Source organism: Ambystoma mexicanum, chromosome 8 (genome assembly GCF_040938575.1).
Source record: "Ambystoma mexicanum isolate Mex_15411 chromosome 8, UKY_AmexF1_1, whole genome shotgun sequence".
In the NCBI taxonomy this organism is placed as follows: Eukaryota; Metazoa; Chordata; class Amphibia; order Caudata; family Ambystomatidae; genus Ambystoma; species Ambystoma mexicanum.
In genome coordinates, this window is record NC_090929.1 from 1,381,715,866 (window position 1) to 1,381,739,971 (window position 24,106).

Below are 24,106 nucleotides of genomic sequence, written 5' to 3' on the forward strand. Positions count from 1 at the left end.
TCACGGCGTGACCTGGGCCCAATCATGACACAATGCAAGAGATGTGATATGGGAAACTACGGTTCAGAAGACTTGCAAATGAAAAATCATGTTTTGCATGGGGTAGGTCGGAAGGAGTTGGCTTCCAAAGAATGTGACCATAGGAATAATATATACATACAGATTAAGAAAATGAGAATGAGCAAGTGAAAAAAATAACTGCACTCTGTGGGAAGGTGTTTAATCCTACAAGTATGGAGAAAAGGACTAGTAGGTGAAGGCATAGAGCGGATGTGGCCCTTCATCCCATTCTTGCAGCCTTGCTTTGCAGTTGAATTTAGGGTTTATTGCTGTGTAAAATCTCTGGTTATTTCCATGCAGAACAGACATAGGAGTATTCAGTGGAAGCAAAGTCAACACATTACATTTTTTCCAACTTGTTATATACTGAATTTTGTCCAAAACGGTTACCTCAAAAGTTCTACTTGGGGGACAGTTACATTTTGTAAATTCACCACTTAACATGTAACAGTGCAAACATAAAACATCTGTACAAGACTGTACAAAAGTAATCTTTTCAATACAATCAACCTTTGTTATCTATAAATTGGTCTATATTCTGTTTAAAGAGGTCATGGTTTCATTTGATGTTTAAATAATATCACTTGCAAATAAGTTGTCTAGCAAACATTGCTTCTTTATTCTTAATAAATACATTTCTTAAAAATATGGTTTTGAACATGGTATTCACAGTTTAAGTTTCAAATACAAATAATTTCCAATCGAATTCTCACACTTACAAAAAAATCTGGATGCAGGTGCATTTTCGAATTCGACATTGACAGAAATGTCTGATCATTGCTTTCTTTTGAAAACCTTTCAATTGAACGTTGAAGGCACAAAACAGTATAGTTGCTGGTCATAAAACATATGCGCCTCACATTCAGACCTTGCAAAACACCAGAGAAAGATGTCTTTGTACAACCAAAGAAAATAAAATTCTGTAATTCCCTGCAGATGAATCCTGAGGGTTGTTTTACACCTAAATGATCAATCCAACGTATCTAGTTTGAGCAATCGCTGCACTTGTATATCACAAATAATATTGGGGTTTAACCTCATCTTCTCTGATATTCACAGGAAAAATTGTGCAATTCCTAAATGTAAAATAATATATACATATATAGGTAAAATTCTGCTGTGTGCATATTTGCTACATTAAAGCAACGTATCGTCTGTGCCTGGCTTTCATCACATCTCCTGAGCCCTGGAAAATACTGTGAAAAAAACGGTATTTTAAAAATAAACTGTTTAAAATTGTGTATACATGGGATGATGGGCGTCTACAAACAGGCATATTTCCTTAAAACCATACAAAATTGTTTTCCAAACGTCTGTATTTTATACTATTTAAATCTTGTTGAGTAGACGTGTGACAGGATCCTCCTTCTATCCCTAGCTCTGTCCGTCAAACAGTTTGTGAAGTAGTAAGGGGTAAAACAATTATTTTTCTCATGAACAGATTTGAGTATTATTTCTTGAAAAGTTGACAAACATCATTTAAATGCTTTCAAAAAATAAAAAGGAGGTTATTTTTCAGTTTCTTTTCCCTGGGGCCTGCTCAAATACTTGAGAAAAACAGTCCAAATTGTTCTTCAAACACAATCTGTTCTGGCAATAATTAGGATATATTTTGTTAACCAAAGTATTCTTAGTAAATAGAAAACTTAATTAAGTCCTTTGTTCTATTATGTTGTGCGCCCCAATCCCTCCTCACTCGCCTCCCTCTTCCCTTGTATTCCCCTTCTAGTCTGTCATTTGCTGAATCCCTCAATTGGTCCACGTATTACACGTTGCCTCTCAGTTATCCCAATCTGCCAGTCTTCTCAGCGTCTTTCTATGTGCCTCATCCAATGTCTTTGTTCACTTTATGCTATAGAGGTCTCCGGCTTTTGTCCTACATTTGTACCACCTGCATGTACCCCTCCCCAGTGCCTAAGTGCCAATTTCCTTCTCATTCTAATGATATTTCAATTAACATGAGTCACCTCTTCCTGCCCAGAAGGCACACATCCTTGTGCCAAGTTTTATCACCAACTCTTGTACCCATTTCATACATCTACTCCTTTCATAAGCTGCTTTATTTTTCAAATCCATATACAGAGTGGTGTGTTCTTTCCCAATGTAATCCATGCTGTGTGTTTTCACCCCCATCCTGCTCCAGGATCTCCAAAGCACGACTTCCCACACAGTTGCTGCAGGTGCCTAGAACCTCCTTTGCTCCTGCTTTATTTCGAAATGCCCACAGTTCTACATATCATCTTGCCCCATCCCTTCCAGCATTATCTCCTGAGGACTACCACCAGGTTGAACCTACCTTAGATAATCTTTCATTACCGCCTACAAAGTGGAGAGGGAAAGGAAGTTCTCTTGTTTACCCATTTGTAGGAATGTAACATAAACCAACATGCCCTTAAACTATAACAAATGTACATTTATTAGCAGCTACGCAGTAGCTAATCATGACTACCAAAACTTTAAGTGGCCACATTTTTTGATTCCCAACTCCAACACAATGTCTTCTTTTTAGTGTACACTTCAGTTGATTGTAAGTGTAATCTATTTTAGATCCAAAGTATAATTTACAAGTTTTGAAAAGTGATTAACTCAACCTCTCCCATGATTTGTCTGCAGCAATCAAAAACCTACACCTACAATATGCAGCTCCCTGTTCAATAATTATACCTTATGGTTTGCTCAAGAGAGCCTGTCCACATACTATGAGACCCATCAGGTTCAGCGGTTGATCGTGGTAAATAATCCCTGTAAGTCAAATATAATTTAATTCAGTCTATGAAAGATGTATATGTTCCTACTTAAACAAACGTATTATTTACTGAAACATGAGTACACCCTTTTAAGAGTGCATATACAATGCATATAGATCAACCGTTGGGCAGAGAATCTCTTCAATTTCTTTCTGCAGTTCTGTTGCATCAAACCAATAAAACTTGAGGTTATTGATTATTAAGACACAGACCTTTGCCTCCAGGCAGTGCAAACAAGTGGTAGCATCAGCAGCATGTTCCTAGAGAGTACTTTAGAGGATATTAATACCCGAAATGTTGCAGAAATTTGCTGGCACACATGTTAGAACTGCTGATATTTGCTAGCTATCGGTAGGTGGAGCTACAGGAATGAGAAAGTGGTGGGGTAACAGTATGATGGAAGTGAATTGAGTGGCAGGAGAGAACAGTACATTTTCTTGTGTGCGGCTTGTATAGTAAATGTATCACATATCTAAGTAACTTCCATATATTGTCTATGATTGTTCAAAAAGAGAGACACACTGTAACTCATTAAAACTGAAAAATAACAAGCACATTACACTGTAACAGAGGAGCACGGACATGTGACAAGTCTGGTACTCAAGTGATACAAGTTCTCTCCTATTATTTCATATATGCTAGATCTGCCACTTAGCGGTGGGGACAGAAATTGCACCATAGCAGATCAAAAACATTCAATCAAGGAACTCAAAGCATGCCCTCCTTTTCATGTATTGGTACAATGCCCCCAACCCCCCTCCCCCAGCCCCCTATGTTTCCTGTGAATTCCAAAACCAAGTTCGATATGTAAGCAGCTGGTTTTGTAACCCAGGGCCAACTTCATTATGAGCAGATTGAGAAAAGATTTCAGTTAAAGCCCTTTGAACTCTCACGTCTTACTCTGCTCTTACTAGGAGCATTGGATCACTTGAGCGGTGACCCTACAATCAAATTCCAAAATGTCACGGACTGGAAAGAGACTCTACTAAGAAGGTTCCCTCTCCAGCCTACCGAGACAGAAATCAAAGAAACGCTTTTGATGCAGACAGATGGGCATGCCTTACAGTTTGTTAACGTGAATTTAAAGGACAGGGTACAGAGGAATTCAATATTTTGTTTCAACCTCCTACAAAGGAAAAAGGGTTCAGCTGTATTGGCTTTGTCTGACAATCTGCTTTTGCCCTTTGACATTATACAATGTCACCAGCATCGGTTTTAGATTTATGCTCGCAATATCAATGCCGGTATCGGTTCTACTTTTCTGTCTGAGGCCGATGACTGCACCTTTGTAAAGTGTTTGCCTAAAACCAATTCCTGGATGTTTAAAAATTGGTTTCATCTTATTGGTGCCAAAACATACTTTGTCTTCTTTATTCGCTTTAAGTCCTGGTGGCTTTTGGAGTCTGTCCGGTTTCTACTTGGAACCAGGCTTTCCCCAGGAGCATCATTTTGCGGCATTTACAGCCTTTGCAACTCAAGGATCTTTGTAGTCTTTTTTCTTTCTCCTTTTATAATGTATCTGTGGATGTGATCATGTAATCTATGCTTGATCACTGTAATAATCTTTGCATATACTTATCTGGTTGGCAAGTAACTACGCAGACGGTTGTAAATGTGGCACAACATTTCCGTGTTGTCTCCCAATTACTCTTTTTCATTCCCATGTTGCATATTGACGGGTATATACAAGGTGGCAACTGTAAAAGGTGCACATTTTATTCCAAAGGTCCTGCCTGTACATTTAGGGCAATGTTTCAGTAGTATGTCACTACCAGGACAATTTAACAGGCCACAGACCTTGAAAAGAAATGTTACTTTGCTTGAGAAAGATGAGAGGTGCAAGATCCCTTTCAGAGATCTACTGGGGTCACAGAAACGGTTTGTGTCCAATACTCTGTTACTAACATTGTTCTATCACAAAGCAAGTTACCAATGTGTTCAGTCTTTAATTATTGTCCCATACATGCAATGCTAAAACTGCACGTGTTGCTTGGTTAAGTTTTCCTTCAAACACTCCTCTTCCTATTGTGACTCCTCCTTTCACTCATGGAAGCAATACCCTTGGCACTTGGTAATATACATACACAATAATCACAATTTAATCAATCTGTGATTTGCATTTCTTTATACGAAGTCTGATTCTGAGGAGCTACGCAGATGCATAAAGTCATCAGCCCCAGCGTATGCTGAAACCCCTGGCCTAAAGTTGAACAAGGACTTGGGGACCAAACTTTATTTAACTGTCTGAATTCTTTCTAGAGTGTAAAGTTCAGGCCAAAGCATATGCATAGCAAAGCACTTCCAAGGTGAATAATCTGAGGTGGCTGAGTGACAGAATGTGGTCTCAAACGAGAGTAGGGCTATCTGAGGTGTCTGTATCGTTATGTTTGTTAACAATGCAGACATAGGCAAACATTTATTTGAATGGAGCCAGAGAACAACTACCAATCTTGTACTTTGCAAAATAGCTTATGGCCAGCATTCAGTGATGCCCCCTTCAACGAATGGTGCCAACAATGGTGAACCAATGGTAGTTACAATTCACTTCTCCAATGGAAATGTGAAAACAAGATTATTATATAGTTCTAATTAGCTTGATGAGAGAAGGTCAGGCTCTGTACTAGGGTCCACATTATGAGTTTTTTCCCAGTGTAATCTGGTTGGGCCTGTAAACGGTCCATCATAAAAGCAAAAACTCATATTAATTTTGGTATGAAAATATAAGAGCAGAAACTGTGACATTGCCAGAAAACTAGAGGCACCCAGATCCAGGGGTTTATTGACTTCCAGAGCAGATGATTTGTCTATCTAGGATTGAAGAACTGACAATCTTGTTTGATCATTTTGAGGATCCATGACCATGATTTGGAAATATGGTCCTTGATACTAAGAGGTGGAAGAGTCAGTGAAAACAGAAGGCAATTTAACATATAGCGCTGAAGCTTTTGTGGCTCGGATCCAAGTATTTTTTTTTTAAAATTTTGGTACATAATTTCATTTTTGTTAGCATTACAGACCTGTGAGCTTTGCAAGCAAAAGAAGGGGGGCAGGCCATACGGTTGTGGAGCAGGATTAGAGTCAGTGATAATGGTGCTGCCACGAGACGGGGGACGAGACCCCCCTCATCAGTTAGAGAGAACAAGATAACAATGAAGCACTGCAGTCCAAAATAGTTGGACTTGTGCTCTGCTTCATGTCGGTAGTGGAGGTCCTGCTCAGATATGGCAAGTAAGACCGGCATACATTTTACTCCCAACAGGGGATCTGAAAAATATCACGTCAGCCAGAAACAGGAAGACTGACATCTTTTGAACAGTTCCAAGTGTCTGCCACATTCCAGCCAAGGCTGATGCTCGTTTATTTCTACTAAATATCTTAAGTAATGGCTGAAGTGAGTCTTTTACTTTTCATCTGATTAAAGGGGCACTTAAGGTCAATAAGAGACCACTGAGTGGTGATCCGACAGAACTTTGTTATAAATGTCAATACATACCTTAAGCAAGAAAAGGACCACAGTCCTATTACTTACCTTTTATGGACTAGGTGAGCCCATCCTTGGAATTTATAAGCTCTCTAGATTGAATAAGGCAGCTGATACAGAAGGGAACGGTTTTAAAAAGTAGGTGGTGTCACTTATGTCCATCTAGGTACAGTGTACCCAGACAGAGATCACCTTTAGGAATGCATAGTTGCCAATTCCAATCTGCAGGTGCTTATCGAGTCCTCTTTTTTTCTTTGCATTCTGGGACTTGGAGTTCTGCTGTTCCCATTATAGAATTCAGGCTGCAAATCCCAGAATGCAAAGAAAAAAAACAGGATTAGATAAGTACCTACAGGTTGAAATGGGTCATGTTGGTAACAATGGGAATGTCACTGCAATACAAAATGCACAGTGCCTTGTTGCACTACTTTTGCGATGTATATCATTAGGTGGAGACAATTCCTTAAAGATGGGCTATCATTACTCCCAGGATAGTAGAACAGCTACCATAAATCCTTGGGGGCAGTTCTCCCACTGAAAGATGATTCGTACTAAGTCCACAGTTGTTGAAACCAGTCATTTGTTGCATAGAATGAGAAACAAATTTGTTATGGGGAATAACCACCTAGTCCAGAAGAAAACAAAATGACAGAAATAATACATAACACATGTTATGCTTTTAAATAAGCTACAGTGCATTTTTCTGTTCTACCAAGTCAGTGGGGGCTGGGGGAGCCAACAAGTGAAACATGCAAGAGTATAGGGTTTGGGCAATGAGTATGGTTGGAGGATGAGAGTGTAGTACACCCACTGGCCTCAAATGTGTTCTTAAGCTGCAATGGCACAATTTCTAGTCCTGCCACTGAGCAGTAGAGGTACCTAGAATTTGGTAACAAGAGAGGTTCGTACAAAAGAGTTACATAAATACAATTGCATGTTGCAGTCTTTGAAAAACAGTGGATTCCGTAATTGCCGCTCTTCCAAATGTTCATTCATGGATGCATCAGCAATCCTAGAAGCATTCAGGGCACTTCATTTATATCTGAAATTATCTAAGCAGATCCGAATGAAAAATATATTCATTCACAATGTAAAAGGCAACTCCCAAACATACAAAAGAACAGTTAAAGTGGAAAAATAGAACTTCTATACAACAAATGGAGTGAACATCTTAAATGAGAAAATGATGCAAGAAGAGATTGAGAAAAGGGTGTCAAAAAATAAACCACTAGCAAGGTTGGATATTGTATAAGAAAACAATTTTTCATGACCAAAGTGAATTATTTTAAATGTGAAAAACACACACACACACACACACACACACCCCCCTTCCCCCTCCCCCCAGCATTGCAATAATTTCACGTCAAAAGAAAGGAACAGTTGGTGCAATCAAGAACCACAATGCAAAAAACAGATTAGAGGAACCATGAACAATCGAGTCTAACAAGGCACTAGGCAAATGTTGTATTGTACAATTCACTTAATGTTAGTGTTGTTGCCTTCGTTTCTAGGAGTCAGCTGAGTCAGTAAATTGGTTAGAACATCTACTCTTTCTGGTAGAGTTGCATTGCTGTTTGCAGTGGCTCGCAGCAGGTTGGAATAAAGTTGCTTCTTGGTCTTCAGTACTGCCTCTTCTTCACTAGAAAACAAACACATTTATACAATCCATGAACACCATTTACATATTAACCAAGTTCTAAATTCAACCAAAACGTTATAAACAAGCACTGACCATTTCAATAGTTTGGACTTTCTGTGTTTACAGGTATGACCACCATATGCCAAAATTCCCAAGGCATTTGTCAGGTATTACTAGCATATGCCCAGGTGGAATCATATTCCCTGCTACTAACTTTATTTTCCAGTAACCCCAGGTCCCCAAATCATATTGCAGGTATTATCAGAACCTGTGACAGTTGTTCTACATGGTGAAGGATATTGCAGAAAAGTGGCTAGAGCCATCTACCTCTTCCGTGATCAGGGCGGTAGATAAAATAATATTGGAGCAATTTCTTGAAGCACTACTGGGACCATCCAGCGCTGGGTCAGACAACATCACAGACCCAGCCTCTCCGAAAGCCATCAACATAGCCGTTGTGTATTAGAAAGCGGGGTATAACAAACCTATGTAGCCTGGGAGCCAGAACAGAAAAACAAACACTGCTGGGGCCCCAACAATGACCCAACCGCCCCGGCCTCTACCCGTAATGTGGAAGCTCACTGAAGAAAGGGCAACCAGAAGTGAAGAGAGGGCAACAAGAAGTGAACCACGGAATTCTACCCCTTTTTCATCTTTCTGACAGCCTCAGTGTTTCAACTGTGGAGATGGGGCCATATAGCCAGAATATGTGCGAGAAAAAGCAGCCCAAGCTCATAGAGATATGCCTGATGCAAGGCAGAAGCAGCCATAACCCCTGGTATCCATACACTGTGGGCGTAAAGGCTGACGGAGCCCCTACGTATGCCATGATGGATGGCAGAGGTCAACAAACAGCCGTCACCCCACAAGTGAGTACTCCTGATATTAAGCCACATTCTACTGTAGAAATACATTAAGTACATGGGGATGTAAAACGTATCCCACTAAGGTGTGTGGTGGGTCGAATGAAGGAGTTTGACTCTTGAAGGACATTCTAATTCCCTTTTGTTCAAATTATAACAAAAAGGCCCATCTTTCCCTATTTCTATATATTGTTAGGGCGTAGAAGTAAGAGATCGATAAAATGGTGGCATTTTTCTTGCTATAAACCTTTATTGACAAATTGAGGGTTGGAAAAAACCTAAATATCCCTAATAATAAGAGGGGATTCTCTGCCTCAAAGAATAATCTAAAGAGTCTGTCAGGATGCCCAAAGAAAACAACGTCCACTGTCCTGTGAAACCTATTTCCAGCCCTTAAACTGGAACTTAAACTAAGGTGGAAGGTGATCGATCATCTTTGGCCCAAAAAAGTCTTTCTTCTTCTGGACATGGGTTTTAAAAGTTCCTTTCCAGCTCATAAAACAAAGGTCAAATGGTGCAAAAACAAACTTCCAAAGGATGTGCAACCTTTTGCCCAAAAAAGTTGCTTGGTCCTCACAAGACCAAGAGAATGTCTCTCTAAGATGTTCCCAAACAGCAGGGGGAATGACGCCCTTTATATCGTTCACAACTACCAGGGAGATGATTCCTTTCCCCTGTCTTTTCTTCAGCTTCTTCAAAGTACCAAGAGAATGCCTCTCTCTTCTCTTGGCTTAGTATAACGTTTGCAAAATCCAGGGGGAATACTTGCCTTCCCCTGGTGTCAGCTTCTCTCACAGTCAACCTGGTTCACTAACCTGCCAGGTACTGTGACTATGAAGATGTCCAATTATTTAATCCTCATATGGGTGCATGTTTCAGAATCGCCTTTCTATTTTCTGTTTTCTGCAATAGACCCTGTCTTCTGGATTTTGCTCACCCTTTCAGGTTCTCCACAAACTTCTTGGGGACCCTGTGCCTCCTCAACAACCAGTGTACATTTTTCCCCATCCGCAATGGTCTTGGGTCTTCCCGGGTGCCTGCGGTCTGCTGTGGGGCTTCCCCCACCTTTGTAGTCATTCTGCGGTCTGCGCGGCTCTGCAGTCGAAATCTTCTTTGGGAACAGTGGCGTTTCCCTCTCGCGTTCTCCAGTCTACTGCAATACGAGGAATTTCACCTCCCAGGTTCGTGGAACGGTCCTTCTGCTCATGACACGCTCTGCTTCTGCTTGCCCCCGCCTAGGCATCTAAGTCAGCATTCTTCCTTCATTCAGGTCTCCGCTAGCTCTCGCGGCTCCCCCAGGAAGGGGGTCAATGCCATCCCCAGTCCTTCCTCTGGTTTTATACTCCGTTGTACTTCAGACTATCCAGATTGACTAGACTGCACTGTTCGGACTTCCGTATTACGCCATGCCTTTTCTTCGTCTCAGTTTTATTCACATGGGTAGTCCGTGTTCTCCGTGTTCTCCCTTGTCTCAGTTTAAGGAAATGAATTGGTATCTTCTATCTTACAATAATACATAGAGGGAAGGAATGGGTTGTCCTGAATAGGGTAAGAGGGTGGGAGTGGATAATGGAATATTTACACACACCGTTCTCCGTGTAAAGTCGTCCTTCATCCCATACGGGATTTCCCCACCCATGTGATCCCCTCATGGTGCACCATACCCAGGGAGACTACCAATCACTGGTCTCTGGGTCATAATGCCACCAGCCAATGACTGCCCTCTACCTAAGCCCCTCCTCTGGCAGCCATCTTCAGATTTGGTAGCACGTAAAGTGTCAGTAGGACCAAGAGAAGAGACGAGAGGGGTATGAGGGAGGGTTCACATGTGAATCCATGCCAGACCCATGCTGGAGAACAACAGTTACAGGTAAGTAACTTGTTCCTTCTCCAGCATGGGGTCTGGCATGGATTCACATGCTCATGAATATAAGAATACATAGCAGTACACACATGCACCACCACGGGAGGTGGCAAGGCTCAACATTAAGCATTTCAACAACTCAACATTAAGCATCGGTTATCTCCTCACCAGGCTCACCTTCAAGCAAACAGGTTGCGCAGCACTGCCTGGCCGACTCTGGACTCTTCCCTGGAATCCCGGTCGACACAGTAGAATCTCGTGAAGGTGTGTGTCGACCTCCACGTAGCAGCCCTGCAGATGTCCAGCAGGGGCACACCAGACAAGAACGCCATGGTAGCAGCGATCGCTCTGGTTGAATGGGCTCTCGGACAGCCGGGCAACCGTCGGTTTGCTAACCGGTGACAGTGCATGATGCAGCCGGAGAGCCATCTGGAAATAGAAGCCTTCGAGAGGGCCTTCCCTTGGTTCACAGGTCCAAAGTTTACAAACAGCTGTGATGTCCTCCGAAGACTCTTCATGCGGTCCACGTAGAACTTCTGCGCTCTAGCCACATCCAGCGAGGGCAAAGTCCTCTCAGCCGGCGAAGGAGACGGGAAGAAAACAGGTAACACCAAGGGCTCATTGAGATGGAAGTCCAACAGCACCTTGGGCTTGAAGGAGGGGTGCGTCTTCAGCACTACCCTCGTCTCTTGGAATGTCAGGTATGGAGGTTTACAGGAGAGGGCCTGGATCTCTCCCACTCGTCGTGCAGAGGTGATGGCCACAAGAAATGCTGTCTTCCACGACAGGAACTTCAATGGTGCCGAACGCAGAGGCTCGAATGGTGGCCCATGAGCCTGGTCAGCACCACGTTACGCTCCCACGCCGGGGCCAGAGCCTTCACCGGCAGGAACGATCGGAACAGTCCTTTCATGAACTCCTTCACCAGGCAATGAGATCACAGAGATGACCCCCCGGAGTTCTGGTGTAGCAGGAGATAGCCGCCAGATGGATCTTGATGGAGGTATGTGCCAGCCCCGCCTTGGCCAGCGATAGCAAGTACGGCAGCACTCGAGGGGCCGTAATCCGCAGAGGGTTAATCTTCTGTGCACAGCACCAGACAGAGAACCTCTTCCATTTGTGTCCATAGCACTTGAGAGTCGAGGACGCCCTGGCCTTTGCTAGCACCTCCTTGCAGTCCGCCGGGATATCGTATCCTCCGAACTCTAGTGCTGCAGGAGCCAGGCCTGCAGGTTCAGTGATCCTGGGTCGTTATGGAGGATGGTGCCTCCTTCCCTGGCGAGAAGATCCGCATCCGTCGGAAGTTTGACCGGGAGAGGGGGACGCTGACATGTCCAGAAGGTCCGGGAACCAGATCTGCCTCGGCCACGCCGGGGCAACGAGGATCATCCTTCACCGGGACCGTCCGAGTTGACTGATGAGTCGCAGCAGCAACGGCAACGGGGGGAATGCATACAGGAACAGGCCATCCCAGGGGAATGAGCAGGCATTGCCCATATTCCCCGGCTGGGGAAACCTGCTGGCGAACCTCCGGCACTTGGCGTTCGTTACCGTCGTGAATAGGTCGATCTGGGGATTGCCCCATCGTCGGAATAGAAGATACACTTGATCCTGCCGAAGTTCCCACTCGTGGCACAAGCGCAGCTCCCTGCTGAGTGAGTCGGCAATGGTGTTCTTTATTCCTGCCAGATGGAAGGGCACCAGGAACATCCCCTGGGCAACGGCCCAGTGCCACAAATCCTGCGCTTCCTTGGATAGGGCTGGGGATCTGGTGCCCCCTTGCTTCCTGATGTAGAACACCGTGGTGGTGTTGTCGGTGAAGACCCCCACCACCCTGCCCTTGAGGAACGGAAGAAACGACTTGAGGGCCCAGAACACAGCTCAGAGCTCCAGGACATTGATGTGTAGTGACCTCTCCTCCGGGAGCCAAAGGCCTCTTGCGTGGAGATCTCCGGTGTGCGCTCCCCATCCCTCCAGTCGAACGCGATGATCCTTCATTGTCCGTTCGGACATATTCTTACAAAACGCACAGTCCTTCTCCATGTGCGATTTGTCATCGTGAAGGCCATAGAGGCACCGAGAGTGCTCATCTTCCTTGAAGACATTCTGTAATCCGCATCCAGGGCAGCTCCTGAACAGCTTGGATCCAGGCGTCGTGTTTCCTTTGTCCTGGGCCATGTCCACGCAGGGTAGGCCTCAAAGATTCTTCCGGAATCCTCCAAGAGGCGAAAACTCAACGAAAATTCGCCCTTGAGGGGTGTAGAAAAAGTCTGTCCCCATTGATCGGAAGTAGAATAGGTGGAGCTTGAGGCTCGATTGACTGAAAATATAACAGTAAACTCTTCGAAAAAAAAATCGCAAAACGCAGTAAAAGCTCGAGAGCTATAGCACGAGGATCCCAACACTTGAACGTGTGGTAAAAATCTGAAGTTGGCTGCCAGAGGAGGGACTTAGGTAGAGGGCAGTCATTGGCTGGGGGCAGTATGACCCAGAGACCAGTGATTAGTTACTAGTAGAAAGACAGTTCAGAAACTAAATTGAAACTGATTTTTTCTTTACCGAGGATTCCCAGCCTGACGACGGGGAATATTCATGAGCATGTGAATCCATGCCAGACCACATGCTGGAGAACTAAAGGTGCTTGTCTGTCATCAGGACGTTCCAAAGAAACCAAAAAAAGAAAAATACTCAGTCTTAATCTAATTCTATCAGACCCTACCACTAAGATAACTAACTTAAACAAGTCCAGGAGATTAGCTTGATTCTCCTGATGTGCCAATATCTTCTGACAGTCTTTTTGTATCAATGTCTTTATTCCTTGTGCTGCTTGTCTAGCACAATCTTTTGTAATAGCCTCTCTCTATCTCTTGGATTAACTCGTGTAGCTCTTCTACAACACTCTTTGGTTTTGAACTGTCTTTAATGATATATCTGTGACAACTTTTCTCAGGAAACTTTTTCATATTCTTCTTACGGGTGATCATTTTCTCCGCTTGGTTGTGGTTTATTCCCATTTGGTATTTCCCCCCTCCTAGGTTTTCTCTTGTTCACTTGAAAGTTTTGTCTGTACTTCTTTATCATATCATTTTATGCCACAGTTTCTCCCCTTTTCATCTTGATTCTCTTGACTGGCTGCCTGGTTCCCTCTGAGATCTACTGGGCACCTTCCCTCCAACCCCCCCCCGGCCCAGTCCACCCCTTTCCTCGCACTTAGCATGTGGAGCCTCGCCCCCTGCAATCCCTGGCACTTTCCCTCCTGGCCTCCCCTTACCCGTTGCCTAGCCCCTGCGGCCCTCTTCCCCCCTGCTCCACCACACCTTTTCACTTGCACTCTCTCCTCTTAACCCTGCACTCCCCTTCGCTTCCTACCCTAGTTTTGCGTAGACCAGCACCCACCAGCCCTCTTGCACTTCGTGTTACTGTACTTGCACAATCCGAATATCACAAGTCCAAGTAGGACAGTTATTGTTATCTTTCTCCCTTGTCCTCCCTCTTTGTCTTGTGGCGCCATGAAACACCATTTGTTGTATAGGTGCCTTACAAATATCCAACAAATAAATAAATAAATAAATAAATAAATAAATAAATAAATAAATAAAATAGTAACTTCCCTCCTTTGTCTGGTCTTTGCTCTGAGTCTTAATTGACTTCCCACACAGGGTTATTCAGTCTCCTTTTTATCATCTTTACATAGTTCCAATTACAGAGGTTTATATGATGTAAATTGTCGCGAGTACTGGGAAGTGTTTCTCACTTCCCACTTCTCCCATTCTCCCGGTTACACCTCTGTGTGTCGAGGAATGTTGCAGGCCCTGGCATTCGCTCAGTGATCCTCTTCAATACTGCTTTCTAGTTTGTTTGTTTCGTCGTGCTCCCGTTCTCGGTTAACCTTCTGCCGTATACAGAGGTTGATGTTGGGAAGCTGTTTGAGTTCCCAGTTGCCTTCTTGTTCTGCGTTCTTGTTGCTCTCCCATTATCTGCTTCCCTTCTGCCATATACAGGGTTTAACGTTAAGAAGCAGTTTGTGCTCCTGGTCGTCATGCCAACTACGGCATGGATGTGGACTTGCCACCAACTGACACAGGTCTCTGCATTCATGTTTCACAATGGCTTCCCCATTGTTTGATACGCCACGTCTCCAATGTCTCACTCTGGTGTTCTGCAGCTCTTTGAAAAATGGTGAGCTCCGTGGCTCGTCTCAGATACGTGCTCAGATCAGGGGGTTTCACCTGCGTAAGGTAATCTCTGCTTCTACATGTTCCTCCACGCATCTCAGTTAAGTATGCGTCTCCTCTTAAAGAGAGATTGTCCTTTCTTTCTCCGGCATGGTTGGATCCAGCATTGCCTTCAGCCAAATATGCAGATGTTACATTAGTCTTCATAGCATACATTCTGATGTATGCTACTAAGCTGTGTAGCTTAGTGAGTTCCTCACATTAACAGGAGTCCTTGTCCCACAAGGGGGAGTCTCCCCCAGTGAAGTACCACTTGCCAGACCCCTAGTGAGGGTCGAAGAGGGCTCCCCTCCAAAGCCTCAAAAGGGGAAGGCTCTTTCTTGGGGAGAAGGGATGAATACCTTTGATTTGTCACAGGTGGTAAATTCAGACGTACAGCACACGGGTGTAGATATAAGGACTGCCATCCTTCCTACTTTACCCACCCCTCTGGCGATAGGTGTTGACTTGCCAAACTTCAAGGAAGGGATGGACAAGACGGGTGGAGAGAAGATCCGTTCTCCCAAGCCGATGTGGATGGTTTCCCAGGGAAATGATGGAAAACCAAAAGAGAGGTCCTGGAAACCAAGAAGCAATGGAGCAAAATGATCCACTTGACTAGAGCTATTGACTGGAACCTGGATGAACAGAAGCCATCCATAAGGGCTGAGAGCCCAACTGGCATGACGCTAGGAATGGCCCGGGTGAAAGCTGAACAGAAGGAAACCAATGGAACAGTAAAAGGTCCGCTATTCAAGCAAAACCACGGGTTGTACTATAGGGTGTACCGAGCCGATGATGGAACAGACAAGGAACAGTTGCTTATCCCGAAGTCCCACCGGGAGAACGTGATGTGGTTAGCCCACAGTCTTCTCAGCCACCATCTGTGCTGTGGAGGATAGATGGCGGCCGAGAAGACTCAGCAAAACCTAACCAAAAGATTATACTGTCCAGGTATATATGGAGATGTGATGAAGTTCTGCAAGGCGTGTCCTACTTGTCAGCTGAAAAGCAGTGTGCTTCCTACCCGAGCCCCACTGCAAAAGATGCCTCTCATAAAAGTATATTTTCAGGAAATAGGCATCGACATTGTCAGACCCTTAGAGCATGCCAGCCAGGGATTCAAATACTGCATGGTAATCATTGATGATGCCACCACGTATACCGAGGCGTTCCCAATGAGGGGGATCTCAGCAAGGCCCTTGATACCTTTTTTTTGTTTTTTATCAGGGTTGGATTTCCAGACGCGATCCTCACCGACCATGGAACCAACTTCATGTCTACGGTTATGACCCAAGTATGTGAAAGGCTACAAATTAAGAAACTGAGGACTTCCGTATAGCATCCACAGTCCAATGGTCTGGTGGAACGGTATAACAAAACTATTAAACAAATGATTCATAAAGCAATTGGGCCGGATCGGAAAAACTGGGTTCAGGCCTTACCCTTAGTACTTATGGTTATACGAGACACCCCACAACCCTCGACAGGGATTTCCCCATTTGAGCTTCTGTTCGGACGACAACCCAGAACTCTGCTGAACCTGGTGAATGAACAGTGGGAACAAACAGAGGAAATGCCACTCACAGAATATGTAGAATTCAAGGAACATATGGACAATTTGAGGGAGATGGCTATGAGAAAGGCATGGTCCTCAGAGATAGACACAGACACAAGGATACAAGCTTAAATACCTTTATTTAAAAATAATGGGGTTGGAAAAATATCTAACTTGCCCTATTCATAATTAGAGTAGTCTTGACCAAAAAAATTAAGAAAGAATAGTCTAAAAGTCAGTCTGTTGAAATGAAAGAGACTGTCTGTGTGAAACCTGCACTTGCCCTCACTGTCTAACTTAACAATCCGTGTGGTTGTGAACAAAATATGTTTCAAAAGAATATCAGGATGACCAAGGTGCTTCTTCATAATTCCTTTCCAAAAGCTGAGATCACTTGGGGTTTTTAAAAGTTCAGTTTGCTCCAAACAGTTAAAAAAAGGCAATTCAATGATTCTCTTATCCAGTGCACGGTTTGCATCTTTCTGAAGCTTCCCTCAACTGACTTAACACTTTTCAATGTAACACAGTTCTGCTTTACCAATGTTCTCCTCCTCAGGCTTCCATTGCCTGCTTCGATGCTCTCTAGCATAACACAGTTCTGTTCACCAATGTTCTCTTTCTCAGGCTAATGAAGGCAGGCACCCAAACACACAACTCCACAGTGGACCAAAATAATGATAACACACCCCGTCAGGGAATGAGACCAAGAGATGAATTGCAAGGATAACAAACTTTATATAAAATAAAGTTAGCAAGCAAAGAACTCTGCTGCCTGAGAGCACTATGCCAAAAAGTACATGGGCAGCACATTATAAAGGTACAAACGTGTCATAAGTGACATCATACTATATGGTACACAATCATAGCGCTGATTGGTGGGCCCGTATGGGACAGCATGCTCTATAGGGGAGGCCAGGCTACAATTGGCCGCTGCTTCCAAGTCAATCTTGTGGGACGTGGGTCAGCTGGGCTCATCTCCGCGGTGGTCAGATCAAAATGTAATTGGTACCAGAGTCCTGCTCCCAGGTGGCTCCCCCTGGGGGTTTGATCTATTATTTATGTCCCTGATGCCTCATGATACAGACAGACATATGTTGGGATTGGGATGAATATACTGCTGCAAGGGATTAAGTCTACGATGGGGTTTCTGGAATGGTCAACGCAAGCAGGTCAGATGGGTATCATCATGAAAGAGTGAGGGGTTGAGGACTGGTGGGTCCTGGCCTGGCAGGGTGGGGGTTGAGAGGGCATGGGCAGTTTAGTGGAGATGGATGGGCACTTGTGCTGGGGCTTGCTTCGATCTCACGCTCTGCGAAGAGCACATTCTGGGGAAGTGATGCTAAGCAATTGCAACAATAAATGATTGGACTTCCGTGAGACCAAGACTCACGTGGAACTGACAAAAAGTGGGTGGCAGTGCCTTGGGTTCTCTGTGAGAGGTGCTGGTAATGGGAGAGCTGAGTTTTGCAGAGGGATGATTTTTGGGCCTAGTAAAAGATGGCGTCTGTGTTAATGCAAAATGGTGTCTATTTTCAGGCCTATGAGCTGCGTTATTCATATAGATCTTTATGTCGCATCATAACAGGATGCACCATGGGGGTGGGTGAGTCTCTCCCATTGGCTTACACGTCATCTATTTACCGTGGAAATGGTGAGGGGGGTTGGATTGTACCACCTCCTCCCCAACACTTCCCTTGCCTGTCAACAATGTTCTCTTTATATAACAGTTTCCTGGTTGGCTCTCTCAGGCCCACCTCACTGGAGTTTAGGTCCTCTTTACTGGCGATATTCACTTCTTTAACATTTCATAGCACAATACAACATTATCTTCACATATGGGGCTCCCTTACCCAATCTTCCTGGTTGGACCATGCAGTTCATGTCGAAGACTTTCAAAAAGGCATAGATTGTGCGACAACCTAGACATTGTTTGATTCTGGTTATTGTAGTTTCTTTCCATCAACATGCTTCCAGCATCACAAGTATCACTTGTGCTTGTCAGTTCCATCACTCACTCGGTTGAGTTTCACGCAATATGCTTTTCGGCAGCCTTTCCCATCGGCTTTCAAACAGTTCCATCAACATTACTTTGCTTTTACATTTCAGAGACTTTCGATAATGCGGTTTTCCACAGGACAACTCCGTTACTTTGTTTCATTACAGTTCAAACAATCAAAGCTTTCAACGTGTCTCACGCTGCTTGCAACTTAGTAATCCGTCATTACTTTGAACTCACTGGTTACACTTTTCTTGATGCAGCCTTCACAATTCTGTTATCCGAGGTCAGGGTCTCTGCCATCTGCCCCTCAGACCTTACTTGGAGGCCTTGCAGTCCCAGGGAAATAAGCACTCTCTTGGCGCATGAGTCGAAGATATTGACCAGCTTTGCGGCTTCCTTTGATGAACCCTTTCGGCTTCTTGGAGACACGGCTACTTTGCCACGCGTTCTCCTGCCTCAGCACACAGCCTGTCTGCGTCCTGTTCTCATAAGCCTGGTTTTCGCTACCCCCTGCTTGGCTGTCCGCCATCTGGTTCGCTCTCCTTGGACCCGCCTTTGACTTCCTGGCTTCTCGTCCTCATGATTCTGCTCGCTCCCCTTCCATGAGTTTGGGATCCATCCTTTGTACTTGCCTCAGTTCCCAATTTGATTCAGGCGTTTGCCAGCGTAGCCAAATACCTGTCCTTGCCTGGCCTTATTAGAAGAACAGTCATAGAAATAGTAGTTGTTTCTATGATAGTTTTCCCTTATGTTATTCCTATGAGTAATCTGCACTCCTCTCAGTTGTGTCTTCCTCCTCTCAGTACATGTTGGAAATGGAGAGGGGGGGAACGGGACAGGGCTCACAGTAGCCCATGCAGGCAGAGGGAGTGTTGGGCAGGGGAGGTATTGGAAAAAGGGGGATACTATGTCTCACCCTCAGATAATCCCTTACCGATCCCAAGGGACCCTCCACCCAGGTGATCCTCTCTCGCTTGTTCGCCCCTAGGGTCAGGATCCAAAAGAGATGGCCATCTCCTGGCCACCTGTTTGGAAGATCCCCTGGGAGTGAGAAGGGAAAAACCTTCAGGTTTTTCACATGGCCCAAGAAAACCTAGGTCGGGCCCAAAACGAGCAAGAGGCTCATTATAATGAGCAGAATGAGGACATTCATACTGCTATCCACCAGCGACAAGAGGATGCTAGCCTGTTGGAGGGGGGCCTAGGTCATAAAATATGCATTAGGACCAGTCAATGATATGGTCTCTGATGCAGACCGAAAACAACCGGAAAAAGTGTACACTGTCAACCTTCTTAAAGAATGGACTGAACCCAACAAAACCATAGGACTCATTACCATGAAAGCAGAGAACGAAGCAGATGTATTCTGCTCCTCAGACAACCACCATAAGAGACGTTCAATGGGGAATAGAGTTGGCAGGAAAAAAAGGAGATGATGGAGGCCCTCTGGGGCCTTACCTTAGTGTTCTCCAATGTCCCTGGGCGCACCTCTTTAGCTGTACATGCCACACAAACCGAGCCTGGTGAGATAGTATGAATGAGGCCATACAGAATCGCAGAAGCCATGCGACGAAGGTGAAGCAAGAAATCGAGGAGATGTTACGCATGGACACCATAAAACCCTCCATAAATCCTTGGTGCTCTCCCATTTTGTTGGTACCCAAATCCGATGGAACCACTCATTTTGTATGGACTTCAGACAGCGAACAGCATCTCCGTCTATGAAGCATACCCGATGCTGAGAGTCGACAAACTACTCGAAAGACTCAGCAACGCCTGTTTTTTCAGTACCATCGACGTCACTAAGGAATCCTTCTACTACCATTCCCTCCCCTATGCCCCCTTCATTTATCTCATTTCCCCCTTCTCAACTCCCCATTGTATCTACTGCCGAAATCTGGGACTCTACTTTGACTCTGCCCTATCATTTAAACACCACATTTCTATCTCTTCTCATGCCTGCCGCTATCATCTATTTAATATTTGCAAAGTTTGCTCTTTCTTAACTTTTGATGCAACTAAACTACTTATATCTTCACTAATTTGGTCACGTCTCTTCTATTGTTCCACTACACTTTTCAGTCTCCCAATCTCTCGACTTGCTGCCCTAAAATCTGTTTTCAATGCCGCTATTTGTGTACTCTTCTGTTTGACCCTACGTGACTCTATATCCTCTGCTCTTCTCACTCTTGGTTGGCTTCCTTTCCATGCACAACTTAAATTCAACTGTCTATCCCTTGTCTTTAAATCTCTAGACGGTCTCCTCACTGGTCTCATTCTATACCCCCGCCCCCGCTCTCCTCGCTCTAGCTCTCAGTTTCGTCTGGTAGTAGCAGCCCCCCGTGCCCAATCACGCTTTCGCACATTTGCTCACCTTGCCGCCCCTTTGCATTTGGAATGTTCTTCCTCTTTCTCCACGCTCTATCACTACCTATTCCTTATTCCGCAAATCGCTCAAATCTCATCTGATCCAGCAGGGTTGATCTCAGGCTCCATTTGTAAAACTCTCATTATTTTCTATTGTACCGTTTTTTAGGCATGCTTATGTAACCATGCCTAAAGTTGCGCCCTGATGCCTCCGGGCCTGATGGTGCGCGTTACAAATAAAACAAATACAAATATATTGTTGCTATGTTAAGCGCTTTGGATTAAGGCGCTATAGAAGTCCCAAATAAATACAAATGCAAATTAGCAGATACCACTGAACCCACAAGACAAGGAAAAAATAGCCTTTTCCACTCTGCAGGGTCTATACCAGTTTAAGGTCCGCCATTTGGTTTGCACGGACCGCCCGCAACTTTCCAACATCTAATGGATCTCATTTCGCAACCTCATGAAGCATACTATGCCCCCTATCTGGATGATATAGCCGTTTTTAGCTTTACATGGGACACACATCTGGATCCTCTACGCATGGTGGTAAAAGCCTTAGCAAAATATGGACTGAACATCAACCCGAAGAAGACAGTATTGATCTCTACATAAACAGAGTATCTGGGTTACACAGTTGGACAAGAAACTATACGACCCCAGACGAGTAAAATAGAGGCCATTGAGAGAATCCCGATACCCAAGATAAAAAAAGAAATGAGGGCATTTGTGGGGTATTACAGACAATTCATCCTTTGTTTCTCGGCCAATGCTGTACCTGTGACAGATGCCTGAAAATCCAGCCACAAAGAAGATATGTTACAGGCCACCCGAGCCCAAACAGCTTTTCTGCATCTAAAGGACTGTATCTCAGCGAAACCAGTTCTACAGTGTCCTAACTTCTCTATGCACTTCTTTCTAACAACAGACGCATCAAGAAGGGTTTTGGGGGCTGTCTTGTCTCAAAGAAACCCTGAGGAACTACGCCCTATCTGTTTCATCGGTCACAAATTACTACCCCACAAACTGGCCTACTCCACCATTGAAAAGGAATGCCCGGCTATCAAGTGCGCAGTCGAATCCCTCTGTTATTACTTACGCGGTTGCTGATGCGCTCGCTTTATGGATCATGTGCCCCTACAATGGTTGGCTGGGCATAAGGACATGAATCATAGGGTGTTTAGATGGTTCCTGTCGCTGCAACCCTTCGAATTCTCAACGGTACATTGCCTGGCTAGGATCCAAATGGTGGCTGACTATATGTCCAGGTTGGATCTCCTGACCTATCATCATGAGGCTGGTGGGGAGCAGGGGGTATGTGAGAAAGCTCACTTGGACAGCACCGACCCTGGTCCTCGCCTCAGAGCCATTGTGGACATTCTTTGTTGCGGTGGCTCTGGCCCCGGACAGCTCCACGCAACCATTGCGGGCATCCCATGTTGCGGCACTCATTACGGCGTCTCTGGCCCCAGCCCTCTCTTCACTGCAGCTACGGGCGTCCCCTTTCAGCACAACAGGACGGCATCAGGGACTATAACCCCACCGACCCTGCAAGGGCAGCAAGAACGGACACAGTACCCCAGAAAAGCAGGAAGCACAGAGGGCCTCAACGGCTTGGGATGCCGTCTTGAAAGGTTGGGATGGGGTTGGGGCCACACGATATATAATAGAGAGACATGCGAACATGCCTACACGGGAGAGAGGATTGAACACCAGGAGAAATTATGCATATAAAAGGACAAGCAAATGAGGTAACAGTGTTCCCTCTCGTTTGTGTTAACAGGAAGAGCAGACCCCAGAAGAAACCACTGAGCACTGGTGGACCTATCAGGAATAAAGGTAGATCAAGAGTGGAGAAACTACCTTACCCTAAGAAGAGGCAGAGGAGAAGGTGTATAGAAGGCCAAAGAGGGTGAAGTAACCCTGACAAAGAATAACTCTGTCTCATGCCTCCTGATAAATAAAGATACTTATCCAGCACTACTGAGTCAGCATTGTCTGTCTACCCCACTCATGCTTACAACCTATTAACTGAAATCCTTTTAGTGGATGGAACAGCGAATACTGAACTTGCCATCAAAGAGGTACCACACCTTTTGGACGCTGTGGTTTGCTGCCAATCTAACAGAGGAAACAATAAGAAAAGAGGGGTTGACTTAGGCCAGAATGATCTAGTAATGTCTGCAGTTTCTGACTGTGACATCGGCAAACTAAAAGAACAGTGCATTCCCTGCACTGTTTACAACAAATACCTGCTATGAAATGGAGTGCAGAGCCACGTGTATTGATGTATTCTGCTGGCTGTCGCTTTGTCCGGTGCAAATAAAGTACATCACAACATGAGTTTGCATTGTCAGTAAGCCTATAGTTCAAACAAGCATCGACAGGTTTCTGTTGTGTTTTTCCTTTGCAACTTTCTTCATGATGGCCAAAGAGGTCCAGAGGGCTGTTGCTAGTCTGCAATTCCCCTAATGCCAACATAGTGTGGTGAATTGTTACATCAAGCCGTCAGATAGCACAGCGAGTACAGCGCTCGCTTTGACATCCGTGCAGAGCCCGCCGACGCAGGTTTGAATCCCGGCAGGGCCAAACTCAGCCTCTCATCCTTCCGAGGTCGATAAATGAGCACCACACACCGTGGGTAAGAATAAGGAGCGCTCAGATGCCTGAGGGTTCGTAGCGCTATATAAATGCTACATTATTTATTATGTAGCAATCAAAAAGGTTATTCTGCGCTCAGTGGCCTTGGAGAGCCTTTTCGATAAGTGTGTCAAGCCATAACCAATAAATAGAGAAATTAGAGAAAGATGATGACTGCATGGCATGTATAAGGCAAAAGTGAGGCAAAACAGAGAGCAGGGGTCCTCCCGCAGTGAAGAGAGCAGCAAGGGAGAAAAAGCTGAAAGATCCAAGAAATGCAGCAGGACATTCTGGCAAATGAGTCCTGGGGGACCAATTGAGAGGGCCAGCAAATTGCTCATGCGGAGGGCAGTGAAGTCCTAGGAGATGGACCCTCTGAAAGACATGGAGATTTCCAGGCGGCTGGCCAGTGAAAAGAGCGCAATTTCCCTTATTTGTTGTGAAGGTCACAGATCCCTTACTAGTAGGCAGGACACTATAATCTTGGAGAGTGGGAAAGGCGCATTATCCCTCATTAGTGGGAACGGCATCCCTTTTTATTGGGAAAGACACTATCTCTTTTAGGAGGGATCTATCGGCCCTTATGATTGAGAGGGCCGCTATATCCCTCTTGTGGGAACTGCGTATTATGGCACCTACCTTCTTGCTCTCTGCCGGGCAAATGGCAGGCT

General features: G+C 44.8%; 1 protein-coding gene across 1 annotated transcript in view; it reads right to left on the reverse strand.

Moving 5' to 3' along the window:
* Positions 1 to 655: 655 nt before the first annotated feature.
* The window catches only part of EDRF1 (erythroid differentiation regulatory factor 1), a 1,702,580-nt gene continuing 1,679,129 nt past the window's right edge, over positions 656 to 24,106 (reverse strand). Inside the window, exon 24 of the mRNA XM_069611509.1 lies at positions 656 to 7,927. Coding sequence (XP_069467610.1) covers positions 7,765 to 7,927 — 163 coding nt within the window. The 3' untranslated portion in view covers positions 656 to 7,764. The remainder of the gene's footprint in view (positions 7,928 to 24,106) is intronic.